General features: G+C 37.0%; 1 protein-coding gene across 2 annotated transcripts in view; it reads right to left on the reverse strand.

Annotated features, from left to right (window-relative positions):
- Positions 1-15,725, reverse strand: part of LOC132099021 (protein lin-7 homolog A-like) — a 56,639-nt gene that overhangs the window by 28,932 nt on the left and 11,982 nt on the right. For both annotated transcript variants that reach the window (XM_059505389.1, XM_059505390.1), the window contains exon 2: positions 1,152-1,270. In XM_059505389.1, coding sequence (XP_059361372.1) covers positions 1,152-1,270 — 119 coding nt within the window. The remainder of the gene's footprint in view (positions 1-1,151; positions 1,271-15,725) is intronic.

The following is a 15,725-nucleotide window of genomic DNA, read 5'->3' on the forward strand; positions in this document are numbered from 1 at the left end:
GAATGGGCGTTAACTGTGGTTGTTCACTTGTGTTCCTAAATGCAAAATCACTTTCAAAGCCAGTATTTTCTCAATTCACTACCCATTTGACAGTAGTGGAAAAAACAAAACAAAAAAAACAAAAAAACAATTGAAACCAATTGTTTCATTGTTTTTCTTTTCATTGTTTAGCTGGTCACGAACTTCCCATACTGTTTCAAACTCATGATTATATTTGCTCAGTTCACTAGTGACAGAAAGTGTGTATAGCACCACAGCTGTGGTGTCATACTAAAAGGCAGCATATAATCTTCCTTGTAATAATTAATGAAATAAACGAATGAGTTAACGCAATGGGTTTCTTTTCTCGCCCTGTGTTGTACAGCTCACACATACACTACTAAATGGGAAAAGGCATTTCCTTCAGGATAAAACTGTGTCCTGCTCAGGCCATAGTACTAAATGTGTCTGTCTGTGAAATAAAGTAGTTGTTTTGCAGTTGTTTACTAGTGTGGTTGCTTTGTTTGAGTATGGGAATGGATGAAGGAGAGGTGAGGATGTTGCCCTGGTGCTGCACTTAAAACCACAGGGGCCCAGGTCAACCTCATTCTCTGAATAGTTGCAGTTCTGCAGTTCAAAGAAGTTTGTGGGAGGAGAAGAGTTAAACAGGCACCAGTCACTACTATCTCTGCCTGACAGACGCATGTCTGTCACGAACGCCAGGCTCAGATGACGCTGAGATTCCATCCCATAATTGATGATACTCGGTCTATATCTACCACAGCCTCTGATGCTCAGATGCTTCATCTGCAATAGAATGCAAAAGTGGCTGCCTGCTGTTTTTTGATAAAAGTAGGTGAGCAGAAAGAGCCCATAGATTTCCACAACTGTCCAATCAGAATAAAGTATTCCAAATTTCAAGCTGTACCTTGGACAAAACTAAGTTATGGCTTCAGAAGACTTGGATATGCCACACAATTCACGTGGACCACTTTTTGGGTCCATTTTTATAAACATAAGAAAACAGCAGCTTGGACATTTTGCTAATAATCTCTTTGTATATTCCACAAAAACAGTTGCAGAACTATCTCTGGGATATAATTATATCTTTAAAAGTTATCTTTATGGAGCTAAACTCTGGAGGTGTCAGCAATACGTAATGTAGGTCTCACCTCTCTAATGGCCGTGCAGAACTCGCTCTGTAGAACCTTCTTCAAGGACTGCAGCTTGTGACCCGGGACGTCACCTGACTCCTGTAATTTTTCCAGCAGCTCAATCGCCCTGGCAACATCTGAGATGGAAAGAGAGAAAGAAAACACAGATGTGTTTGAGTAACACAGGGTTTGTGATGGCGGGGGAGGTTAAAGTTTGCAGTAAAGGGCAGATAGATAGTGGAGCTGCAGCGAATCGATTGCGGGGATAATGGAAACAGACTCACTGAAGGCCAGAGGGGCCACTGAAAGCAATCAGTGCTCTCTTTACATGAAGCAAAAGACACATCACACTGCTGTACCTCCTCTGTCCAGCAGACCTACAGGACACATATTCACTGGGGCCAGTCGGAAATGTTTCAACAATAAATATATGTGTCTTTGCCACAGCTTTCACTGTCTGGGTCAGTGTGATCTAATCAAAAGGTCTTAATATACTTAGAAAGAGCTATCCATTAGCATTCTCATTCATCTCCATGGCAGTTCGATTGGCACATTCAGTCATTAGATGTATTTGCACAGCTATAAGTGGGCTGCTTTATGCTGTTTACTTGTAAGAGTGATGGAGAAACATCGGCGGAATGAGAAAAAATACACGCCCATGAGAGCTGCTACTAATTTAATAGTACTTTTCTAGCTGCTTGAGACGACTTTCATTATATAAACTAAAACACACATTCTTCAGCTTTCTTCATTTGTGTTCTGCAGAACGAAGGAAATAATTCTAGTTTAGAACAGCAGGAGGGTGAGTTAATGATGACAGATTTTTCATGTTTGATATATGTCTTTTTTAAGCCAAGCGGCTAAAACCCACTTGTATAAAACATGGCAACAAACACACATTCAATGTAAGGGCATAGCTTAAGGAAAATGTTTTTTTCACTAGACCTATGACTGCAGGAAAAAAAATACATTTAAATAATACAAAATATACTTTTTATTGAACATAGATGGTGCAACACATTTTGTGGGAAAAGAAATCCGAAAATCATATAAATACATGATGTGGCAAGGGGGGTCTTTTACCTCACATTCGGCCCCTAGTATTGTTACAAATACTTTAGCTAAAGTAATATGTTCTGCATAATATTTAAGTTAATACTTGTACAAATTGAAAACTTGTACAAATTTAACTTGAAAACTAAGTTAAAAGTTGTACAAACACCTTCCGTCATTTAGAAATAAAGAAGAAAAAAAACATTAAGAAAAATAAGATTTTACCTAAAAAAAAAAAGAGCCAAAGACCCCCTGAACTGTGGCTCATTTTGGCCTATATCTTTGCTCAGTGTGGATTGTAAAATACTGGCAAAGGTTCTAGGCCAAAGACTGGAGATTGTTCTCCCTACTGTCTTTCTTTTTTAATATATACAGAGTATTTCATGTTATTTATTCTCCTGACGCAAATAAGTATATACCAGAAAACACAGAGTGCTTTTTTTAAGCTGTCTAGAGAGATTTGGTGTGGTTCCAAACTTTTTGACTTGGGTAAAACTCCCTTCTTTCTCCCTTCTCTTCTGTTATTACAATCACAACTAGCGCACAATATTTTCCATTGTATAAAGGAACTAGACAGGGTTGCCATCTGTCCCCCTTATTATTTGCAATAGCAATTGAAAGTCTAGCCATTTTGATGAGATCAACGTCAGATTTCCAGGGAATATCTAGAGGGGACAAATAGAACAAACAAAACTTTATGCAGATGACATGCTTTTGTTTATCGCAGATCCTCATAATTCTCTCCCTTATGTTATGACTGCACTTGAGCGTTTCAGTTGCATTTCATGGGATATAAACTCAACCTCTCTAAGAGGGAATTATTTCCTATAAATCGGGCAGTTTTCCTAGCCATTTGCAGTAGCCCCTGATAAATGTGCATATTTAGGTGTGGTTGTTATGAGAAATATCTCTGAGCTATTTAAGCTCAACTTTACTCTAACTAGGATAAACTAGGATTTCCCTCGCATATTGGTCTATAGCTCCCCACTTCTTTGATTGGTAGGATATATATAATTAAAATGAATACGCTCCCTAAATTTGTAGATTTGTTCCAAACTACACCTATTAACATTAAGAAATCTGTTTTTGCTCATTTAAATAAACTCAAATTAGCTTATCTTTGAAATAAGACTTTATAAGACCCCCCCAATTATAACCTTGGTGCATATTCAATCTCTTTATACTCTACCTTCTAATCTTAGCAATGTTAACTTGGTGTCAAGCTAAGGTTATTAGGAGCTAGTAAAGAAACTTGGAGTCACTGGAGTAAGATGAGTTTTTATGTCTCCATAATGGTGTAGTTACAGAACGTCATCTCCCAGCTTAGGCTAACTGCTGATGCTAATTCTTTCGGACAGTACGATTCAATAAACCGGTTGAAAAAAAAACTGTTCACCGGTTCTTTTGCGCTCTACGTAATGGCGTCATTGGCGATAATTGCCTTTGATTCAAGCCTTCGGTTTACCCGCGCTCATAACACTAGCACAGAATCAGTTCAGAATCAATCATCAGAAGAATCAGTTAGATTCAGACGCTCTGTGTGTCAGTCTGCTTCACACTGAATCACGCATGCGCAGTATCATCAGCTCCTCGGTTCTCGAATCGGACGAGTCTGACAGAAACGGTTCTTGACTCGTGAACGAGTCATTATCTGGCTCGGCTCGGTGTTCATCTTCAGTTCTCTCTTCACATCAGTTCAGTCAGTGTACTGTTTGAGTACATGAATTACTCCGGGATATTGGTTTGTTTTGACTCAGAGGGAGTATCAGCCACATTAAAAAAGTTAACATCTTAAGTCATTTGTGGATTGATGCGTATTGGAGACGCAAACCATTTAAAACGATTCAGTTCGATTTGGTGAACTGGTTCAAAAAGATTTTCTTACCTTTCTGGAAATGGACAGTATACCGTACACACAGTTTCAATGGAGGGACTGAGAGCTCTCGGACTACATCTAAAATATCTTAAACTGTGTTCCGAAGATAAACGGAGGTCTCACGGGTTATTAATGACATAATTCAGATTTTTGGGTGAACTATCCCTTTAAGTCAATGGCGCAAATTTTTTTTGTTATTTAAAGAGCGCGTTGGTAGAAAATGCGCCTCTGGGCTCGTCCACAGTGCGCGCTGACTTTGCTTATTACACACAGGTTTCTCATCACACAAACATGACAAATATTAAAAACAAAAGGATAACAGTGTAAAAGAATATTATTGTTTAAGCTACATAAATATAAAAATGTAATGATGGATAGTCATTGCATGTATTAGAATTAGGCTACCTATTTGCAATTCAGCCTATTACTACTTATAATGATGAATGAAATTGGCTAATTAATTGAACAATCGTGCCAATACACACACATATATATTAACTGACTCATCGCACGGAGCTTGGATTCCTGCTTGTCCCGAAGATGATCTGCTCGCTCTTAAAGGGAATGGGAGATGACACTCTGATTGATTTATTGAACGTCACGTCCATTACTCATTAAGAGATTAGGGACAACCCATTCCAAAAATGCGCACAGACCGTTTTCCCGTCGTTAAAATAGCAAAAGTGGATTTGGACATGCCCTGAGTGCACCTGCGCCGTGCACTTTATACTTTGTGTTTAGATCGTTAAAATAGGGCCCATAATGGTGAGTGACTGCAACCTGGATGTGTCAGTGAATGATACGATATTTTCGTAAATAAAATGATCATGCCAGAAGAATTGCATGAAAACACATTGTCTGTTCCAAATGGATGAAAAACCTTTAGAAAATGCTTGAAAAAAGCTAGTGTGGATGTAGAGTGTTTTAAAACGAAAACACCATTTTCAAATGTTGACATAGCCTTTCCCCCACACCTTTAGCATGCTATATTTTAGCTTGATAGCTACTCTGAAAGTAGCCATTAGGCTGCCTGCATAGTAAAACCTTCTCTGAAAACTTTATTTAAATTCGCTGACCCTTAAATCGTCACCGCTACATCCATCAAAGCATCACCTTTCTAAAAAAATCCACCATGTTTGACAATCAATTCTTGAGAAAATTATTGTTAAATTATTATAGATTTACTTCAGATGCTGTGAACGCCTGCTGTGAACATTGCTCTTGTTATTAAGCATAATTCTTTTTCTGGCAAGGAATATGATAAATCGTACTAAATCGTCTAGTATGTAGTTTTACACACCTCTACTGCGAAAGCTAAAGAGTGTTACTGATGGCTGAGCTTCTGGTCACATCTGTCTGTAGGACTTGTGGTGATTAGTTTTTTGTGTCAAGGCAGGCATGTGGCTAATTGTGCTCATTCATCTTTGGACCGTGAAAAATTATACCAATTTTACATAATGTGCAACTGTTTGGGGAGAAAAAAAAAACAAGATAAATCCTCCCAAACTGTCTCACAAATTGACAAAAACAAGTTCTGTTTCTGTTCCATAGTAGCCTTCATTAGAAGTAGTTTGAACACAGACGGCAAAGCAAAGTGGACCAGACCCTGACAGGAACTAATAAAACAGAACCCAGTGAGACTAGAAGAGCAGACACAAAAGCTATTACCGCCTGTGTGCTCATGGGACAACAACAGGTGCAACAATCTGAGCAAAATCTCTTGCAGTTTGAGGGCCTTTCTGCCAGTCAGGGGACTTATAACCTTTTGCTCTAATCTTCAAACCACAAATGGGTGGTTTTGGTACACTTTTCATTAATGTCACATTGCACTGCTTTTCTGATAAAACATTGGATCCAAATTAAGTCTCTTCTGTTATTAAAGCAGTTTAGATTGTATCAAAACCTGACAGCTAGATCCAAAACTGAGCAATGTTCTGACATGTCCCACTTGGCTGTAGCACAGAGCTGTCAGAAGAAGGTCAGCATGACATTAATCACTCTGGTGCCACTGGACGTCAGTAAAAATTGATAACTGATTTTTTTTGGTGAAAAATGAACACAGACTAGGGCATAAATTGGGGCCTTTTACATGCTTATACCAGTGTTTTTAAACTGAAACTATTAAAAAATATTTTTTATTCTTTTAAATTAAAATAAAATAGATTTGTTAGATGAAATGTACTGAGATTGAAAAGTACTGATCATTCTTAGTCACTGGCTGGACAAACCAGTTCTTAAGACAGTCTAAGCATAATGGTTGTGTTTGTGCAACTGGCAATCTTTTATGTTCTATGGAAAAAGTAACAGAAATAGTATACTGTTTTGGATTTAGATAAGGATGAGTAAATAATGAATTATAGGTAAATTTTCCTTTTAACAGTTTTGGTCCACCCAAGCATAACTATGGGAATAGTAAAATTAGGAAATAATGAGAAAAACAAAAAATATAACCTTTCATTTCATTTCTAATAATACACTGGATTTATAGAGCCTTTTAAGTTACTGCTTTACCAATTATAAAAATGACAAATGCTATACAATAAAACCAACACACATTAAAAGCAATCTCAAAAGGTGAGGTTTGAGTAATGATTTGAAGTTTTGATTTTTAGTTTTGAAAGAGCTTGAGTTTTTTGGAGTCTCGGTATGGAGTATGGCTTAATGCATAAAGAGAAGGTCTTTAAAAGAGATCCGTTGTGAGAAATGGAGCCAGCTTTTAAAGAACAGCGGTGATGTGGTCACGACAGCAGACATGCAGCAGAGTTCTGGATGTACTGGAGATTATATAGGATTTAGGATGAGCCTTAAAGAATGCAGTTGCAATAGTCAATTCTGGATGTAATAAATGCATGAGTTCAAGCGGCAGAGAAGAAGAGAGATGAACAGAAACAAGCAAAATTTTTATTAATTATAACCAGAATCTTCATAGGACAAACACATGTAGTTCTGTACACATACATGTAGATGATAGAGAAGAGCAATAGATGGGATAGGGAAGGACCTCAAATTGGCAACCACCACAGATCATCCATAACAGTGCCAAAGCATTGCCTATTATCAATTCAAAATAGTTGCAGTACATTTCCCACTTGGTGCAGGTTTCACTTATCAATAAATGGATCAATTCAGTGGATCACATCGACCATTTGCACTGCATTGTCCAATGTAGTTAGTAGTGCCCTTCTGTCACACATCAGAAGGATTCCTCACTTCCTTTCACTGAATCTTCGGTGTCAAGCTTGTCTTAAAGGAATAGTTCACCCAAAAATGAAAATTACCCCATGATTTTCTCACCTTCAAGCCATCCTAGGTGTATATGACATTCTTCGTTCAGACGAATACAATCAGTTATATTAAATAATGTCCAGGTTAATCCATGCTTTATAATGAGAGTGGATGGTAGCCCAAAATGTAAAATGTAAAAATGTAAAAAGTCAAAAACATTGCACCCATCAATTATAAAAGAAGTCCACATGGCTCCGGGGGATAAATAAAGTCCTTTTGAAGTGAAGCGATGCGTTTGTCTAAGAAAAATATCCATATTTACAACTTTATAAACCTTAATCTCTAGCTTCCGCTAACTGTCATATGCACGTTCATGATAGAGTGGCGTCCAGCGGATGATGTAGGACGTATGCAAATGCGGTGATGAATGCGGAAGTGACGAACGTGGAAGCGCAGAGAAGAGAGCAAAACAAGACTCCGGTCACGAATCAGTAGTACAAAATTGAGGATTTGTAAAGAAAAATGTCAGAGGATTTCGATATAAGCCAAGAGGACACTGGTTTTCCTTTACTGTAAACAAAACTTGTTTCTCTCGAGAGCTTATGCTACGTCCTACGTCTTCGCTGGATGCCACAGTCTCATGAACGTGCATATGAAAGTTTAGAGATTAAGGTTTATAAAGTTGTAAATAAGGATATATTTTCTTACAAAAATGCATCAATTTACTTCAGAAGGCCTTCATTAACCCCCAGAGGCATGTGGACTTTTATAATGAATGGGTGCAATTTTTTGGACTTCACATTTTGGGTTACCATCCACTCTCATTATAAAGCATGGGTTAGCCTGAACATTATTTAATATAACTAGTAAATCATGCGGTAATTTTCATTTTTGGGTGAACTATCCCTTTAAGTGCATTACAGAATGGACAATTATGAAAGGCTTTTTGTAACAGACTTCCTGTCAGGGGAGTGCACATGATGCTTTAAGAAGCTGCTCTATAGGTTTTGGGACAGAGCCATAGGCTCAATAGTGCACTTCATAATATTGACAATGTAATTGGAGCATAAGCTCAGAATTAAGGTCCACACTATTTCACTACAATCCACCAACTTTGAGACATCTGGTCTTGCCACGGATCTGAGGCTCAATAAACCAACATAGCAGCCTATGTGCAAAACATACTATTCACTGCAGCTGAAATGAGCAGTAAAAATCAAAGAGTCAGTAAAATGCCAACAACTTTTATTCAATTTCACACAAATTATGATTACAGGGGCAGATTATCAATTAACAGACTTATTTATTTACTATGCTGTGACCTCAAAACAAATTGATCATGGTGTATGATTTGTAATTTCTCACTATTAACAAATCATTAACTAAGAATTTTGCTAATTTCCTGCTTATTAGTTAGTAAGGTAATTAAGTTTAGGTAATGGGAAGGATTAGGGATGTAGAATATGGACATGCAGAATGTCTGCTTTATCAGTATTAATAAACAGCCAGTAAGTTAATAATAGGCATGCTAATAAGCATCATGTTAATAGTAAGAATTGGTCCCTATACTAAAGTGTTACCACTAATACATTTTTAAGGGTGAATCACATGAACAGCTTCTTACATATGGCTTTTCAGACATGGTAAACTTGCTGGGAAGCTCTCCTGGTACAGCACTGATCATTGTGGAGCACCAAGTATGAGTAATGTGAAAAACATCATGATAAAGTCATGATAAAAAAGCTTAAAGACTTGTAGAAGCAAGCTAAAATTACTTGGATGATTCAGCAAATGTGTTTTTGTCATTTACTTTTATTAACAATATTAATTATGTTAGTATAGGTGGTATACTTTATTTTCAGATGTTATAAAGTATTAACTTTTTAGTGCCACTCACTTGACGAAACTATCGTGTTAAATAACAACCAATCTAATAAAATGTTGCCAGATTCACATTCAGATGAACCTGAACATACTATTAGCTCCACAGGACATTTCACTTTCAAAGTTTTGCAAAATGTGCAAGAAGCAGCAATATGATTTTGCTGAATGATATGTTCCAATGAGCCTGGATTGCAAAATGTGCAAAACGATAGTCTGTCCGTTCTGTTTTCCCAACAACAGAGTACATGACAACAGATTAGTGAAGTTGACCTTTGCAGTGATGTACAGGCAGCACCATAGCATATAACAACCATTACTTCATTAACCCTGTGCTGAAGCTCTATCATTATCGAGGATGGTTGGGAGTCATGTATGAGGTAATGAGCCGTCCTGAACATACTGGTGTCCTTTCAGCCAGCACAGGAAACTGTGTGAACACACCTTTTCACATTTATGTCTCATTACCAGGAAGTCAGAGGATGACCACGGATGATCTTCTGTTCCTTCTCACTTACTGTGACTCATAAATCTCTTGTGTGTCTTGATTCAGATATTCCTGTCTCTGTGGTCTCTGTTGCTCATTATTTTAGAAAGTCTTTGTATTTAAGCTGCTTTAAGGATTAACTCTGAGAAGGCACAAATGTGTTGTGCAGGGGCGATTCTAGGGTCAGAGCTTTAGGGGTGCTGAGCACCCAATGAGCCCCAATGCCTCCACCCACCCTCTTTTCACACGAAAACAAAAAATATGTCTATTGAAAAATAACTTTATAATTTTAACATTGATTCAACTAACTCCAAATATTTTTCTTTTTTTGAGACCTTTTCAAAACAACAGCTTAATTGTGAGAGTTCACACAGACAGCCCCCTGTAACAAACACAAAACCTTCTTCACTCAGCTGGTTTTCCTGACCGTTAACTCCATGTGCCTCCTTTTGTATCAACAGTCATCAGATTGGTTACATTAGATTCAACTTTATTGTCATTGAACAAAGTAACAGGTACGACAACAAAATGTAATTCATCTTCTGTAAATTATTTACAAATGGCCATCTCTAACATATCAGGATGCACGCCTGTCTGAACTTTCATAAACCAATATGTCATCAATAAATAATAATAAAAAACAAGCTTCATATCAAGAGTCAATTTAAATGTCTTTATTATTATTATTATTATTGGGCTTAGAAACTTTTTTAAATGACAAAGTCCTTTCACAAGAGAAGCTTGTGAGTTTGAAATAAATAAATAAAAAATAAAAGCAGGGGACCATTGACTTGATAAGTAATTTGATACAACAGCAGCGGGTTTGCATTATCTGTTACTTTAACTTAACTCTTTTCAGCAGAAAAAAAAAACAAGACAGAGGTCATTATGGACTGTCCCTACTCTCTCACCTGAATCTGTCTTTTTTCTTTTAAAGAATTGTCGTATGTCCATTGCTCACTGCCAGGCCACAGACACACACACACACACACACACACAGAGAGAGAGAGTAATGCTAGGAGTTCAGGAGTTAAGCCTGGTTCAGGTTAAATCCTGTGTGTGATGAATGAATAAATACAGCAAAAGAAAAACATTAAACTTTATTTTATTGTCTAGTTTGATAGTCAGCCACAACTGAAAAATAACAGATATAAATCTAGGAATTAATAACAATTCTTTTAAAAAGCCACAGTGAGTGTTTTCAGTGATACGTCGTTTGTTTTCACTCAAAACGCCAGGGCTTCATGTTTCCATGACGACTGACGAGAAAAGACGCACGTGACGTCATGTTTACATGACTCCCGAGTATTAAATTAACGATAAACTTTAACAACAGATACACACGTACGCACTACACAGGTACGCAGTTTATTTGTCGCGCTTCTGTTTTTGTTTCACGCTCTAGCAGTTAATAAACAGAACTGCATGCGTCTTGCGGAAGAACATTGTAACCGGCGTTACTTCTCTCCGTTTATGACTATGGACGAGTCACCCAGGTCCTGTGCTACTCCACAGCGGCGGGTACCCGCCGGACTAAAATAGTCCGAAAATAAACACTTATTATAGATGTACCATAGATTATAGATGTATAGAACCACCATGGTGATTCAGGATACTGACTCCAGTATTCACCGATATGGTTTCGGAACTTAGTTGCATCACAACCGATCACAACACTACATCACGGGTTCTCACTCTGTGTGTGTTTCGCGCTGGATGACGGTCGTGCTGAGCGGTGCAGGTACAGAGGAGAAGTAGAAGAAGAGAAGAGGATGACACCATTTGCTATGCGGGGATGTTTTCATTTTCCTCATTAACACCCACAAACTACGGAGTATGTTTTGGACATTATTTGACCGTGTAAAAGACGAACAAAACTTTTAGAATAACAACATTTCTCACTCCAAGTTTTAGGGGTGCTGAGCTCCTTTTTAGGGGTGCTTCAGCACCCCTAAAAAGGGGCTAGCCTCGCCCATGGTGTTGTGTCATACACATTGCCTAAGACCATCCTTAACAGATGCAATTTACCTTGATCTGTTGCTGTGTCTATAAATACTTTGTCTATATGATGTATTGATCAGCTCTCTAGGTGAGTATATGCTAAGTTAAAAATGAAATAGTAACATTATCATAATGATTAGAAATGTCCAGAATCATTGCTACTTGTTAAGAAGAAACAATGTTTTTGTTTTTCTATGTAAACATGCACAAGACTTGCATTTTTGACCACTGCGTCAATTCAAGTCACCTTTATTTGTATAGTTCTATACAATACTGGTTGTGCCACATCAGCTTTACAGTGTTAAACAGGAAAATAGTTTGTCAATAATGCAAGAAGACAATAACAGAGTCATTTTTCCAGCTAAAGTCAGTTCATTGTTTTTCCAGCATCTTGTCCAACTTTTCAAAACATGTCTTGAAACCTTGAATTATTTTCTATTCATCAGTGGTTCCACTCTTTAGTTTAGAAACACAATAATGTATTATGTGTGAAAAACCCATTAATTGCTCTTTATATTTACTGGAATTTAAGTGGTATCAGTGCATTCTCTTCACGTACGTCTGCAAGATGTCTGTTAAAGATCTATTGATCTGGAAAGCATCTGCTGTCTACAAATGTCTGACAGACGTCTTTCAGATGTCAGTTTTACATACATACCAAATCATAAAAATCTTAAAGACATCTATTTGACATCTAAAAGGAGACGTCTGATAGATGTATTGCAGATGAGCAAACAACCTAAAATATACAACTTGCAGATGTAAATGCATATGTCAAATAGACGTCTCCTAGGTGTACAGTATGTGTGCTATCAGGCTTTATATTAATCGAACAGCAACAACAAAGAAATCACTCACTGCTCTTGATTAAAAAGCTTTCGTAACTTTAATAAAGAATAATCTTTAATTTATACAGTTGAATATACGATGCTGTTTTACATTTGATTACTTTATTCCGTTTCTGTACCTAAAAACCTATGCTAGACCTCCCAAAAAAAAATTAAATAAAAAAAAATCACTGTTTATTGTTTCTATCTTTACTCTGTTGTATTTATTTGTGCTGTTGCTTGTAGTTGGATAGAATATTCTTCTTTTTTTAAATAGAAAGTATAGTTTTTCCATAAACGTAGCACATACCGAACTGTACCGAAAACCGTGACTCTAAAACCGTGAAACAAACCGAACCGTGAAAAAGTTGAAAGCTGCTGATAATACTGAAGGACCTTATGGATGCTGTGACGGGTGTCATATCCCTATAAGTAGACGTGGATCAGCTGAGGTTCAGCTGATTCGAACTTGACAAATGTGAGCTATGCTTGATATACATCGGTGGATGTATAACAACAAAATTTGTTGGGGAACCAATTTGTTTGGGTAGAGAGTTGTGGAAGGATGATTAATCGGAGCATGTCTGAGAACTGTGTGTGTGGGAGAGAATTTATCGCTGTCACTTTGTGCCACTGACGACAACTGCAAAAATCACTCAGCAAAACATTAAAAAGATTCACTCAGATTCGATCAGTATTCATCACTAAATTAGTAGTCATGTTTGACCATCAGAGATGTTTTCTCTGTGCGATGTATTAAATATATCCCTGTCATTAGCAACAATTTCATAAAGTGGTGGGGACACAATCAAATCGGGCAAAATATTGGTCATATCCCATCATAAAAGTTTCTTGCAAACTCATATTTAAGGAGACACTATAAGCGACTTGCATAGAATGTCCCTGTTTTCTGATATCATTAGTTCTGTAAACCTAAAAAATGGTACAGGGAAACTGCCCGCGCCTTTTTAGCTATTCAGAAAACACCTTTTACAGAGAGAGGGTGTTTGGTTGAAGGAATTATCTAATTAGTTAGCAAATCACTTACAGCACCTTTAACAATATTGAGCTGAAGGAAATGATATCTAATGCCTTATTAACTGTCTAAAGATCAATCACCATAATGTCATTTAATGGGCAAAGTTATTTATACAAAATAAATGGACTGGTTAAAGCATTTGAGGAGATTGTTAATGACTGTATCTTCGAGGGAACATGAAACAAAATTTCGAAGATAAATTCATCCATTAACAAAGTTATAAGATGAAAAAAGCCTCTAAAAGCATGTCAAGCTCCTGCATCATGCACCGCTATTACAGATAGGATTAATTCTCCATGGCGCCTGGAGTTTGCTGCCGGCTTTCAGTGAGCAGCCAAACTAGGCTTGGCTTATCAGTACAGGCATCATCCCAATAAAGTCTTTTCTCACACATCTGAGTGACATCATTTAGCAAGGAAAGGAAACATCGTAGCACACATTATTATTCCAAGAGCTAAATTTGTGGGATTCAGATTTGCATGGTGGCAGGTCAAGTCCTTGTGTTGAACTATCCTGGGATTTATGTCACGTCTACTAGCACTGGCTCACAAACAGGTCATTTAAAGGGCCTGGTGTACACACTCCTGGTTTGTGATTGGTACATTAAACTACATTACCATGGAGACTGGTAAATGCAGAGGAGGGGGCTGCAAACTCGTTGGCAATGGAGTGGAAGAGTACACTATTGTGTATGTGCGGTCTTCCAACAAGAAATAAGCCAGATTGATTGCGTAATTTAGCACATTTAAATTAAAAACCCATATGGCTCTGTGAGTAAGCATTGGGGGCAAAGATATCATGGAAGTAGCATTCAGCCTTCCAGAGCACCAAACTACACTATGTGTATGTGACCCGGCTCTCCATTCAAACCACTGTAGCCTTCAGCCTTGCTGTTAATAGTGCAGGGGCAACCATGATCACATTTTCTCCACAAAAACTACATAGAGAAAACACCACTTAAATCAACCATAGAATTTAGATTATGTACTGAAGAAATGTCTCTAATGTCTACAGTTTTGGCCCGCTAAAGCAACTGTATGTTATATAAATATCAGAATCATTCTAATGGCATACTGACTTCTAATAAGGTGAATGACATCTGTTTAATTTCTACACTTCCCCTAAAAACGTCTGTTCTGGGAGTATGTAAGTTCAACAAAAACAAATGCAGCAACAAATGCTTTAAACAGAGTAGTATACAATTTTGTGAAGGTATAATTTTGATATTTATCCAGTCTTCAAGGGAGTCATGCTTAAACTCTCTTTACCAGTGAACTTGGTTATTCTGTTATCATGAGTTTAGAATACAAATCCAGCAATGATGTCAACCAAGTATTGAATAATTTGTGAGACATATCAAACTTCTCAAAAATAATTTGCTCACATGCGAACACATAGTTTTTTTTCTGTTCAAAGGGTTAATATAATGATTTATGTTTGACTTCTTGTGTCACAAACTTGACTTGCTTCTTCTGTGGACAATGAATGGAGACTCCTTCTCAACAATTCCTACAAACTCAGATTTGCCAGTATAACAAAGTCTGCATTCAAACGTCAGAGATTTCATCATTATTCCCAAGAAATAAATGTACTTTTAGGCCTGCTGGAGAAAACATACAGTCTTGTTTGCTAGTCTATCTGGTCTCCCAGCCTGTCAGGTTGGTCTGTTGGCTGGATTTAGATGGCTTTGGACACTTTTCAGCCAGCTAAACTAGTTAAACATCCAGGTTGCTCGACCATTTTAAACCAGCTAAAACTAACTAAACCAGTTGAGACCAGAAAAACAGCTGGTTTAAGTTGATTAGATTTATAAAAAAAAATTTTTAGCAGGGATGTACACAAAACAAATTGTATAATTTATAATAATGTTTCTTTTTTTTATGTTGCGATGAAATGGAAGTATCAACTTTTCTTTTGTATTTCCATTTTACTGTATACATTCAAGTATGACAGATTCTAGAAAAAGAAAGAAATGAAGGACGGGGTCTGTTAATTTGATTTTGAGGTGTGGGTTTTAGACATAAAAAAATCGAGGTGAATCCAATTCTGATTCAAAATAAGAGGTCAAAATATATTAAAAAAATTATATAAGATGTTAAAATGTTTAAAAAATGAAACATATACAGTCCATTGATAAATCATTCACAATAATCTCATTTCATGTCGACTTTAAACTGTGAAATACAATGAAACACAACTGAGA

The sequence above is a fragment of the Carassius carassius genome, chromosome 22, assembly GCF_963082965.1.
Source record: "Carassius carassius chromosome 22, fCarCar2.1, whole genome shotgun sequence".
Lineage (NCBI taxonomy): Eukaryota > Metazoa > Chordata > Actinopteri > Cypriniformes > Cyprinidae > Carassius > Carassius carassius.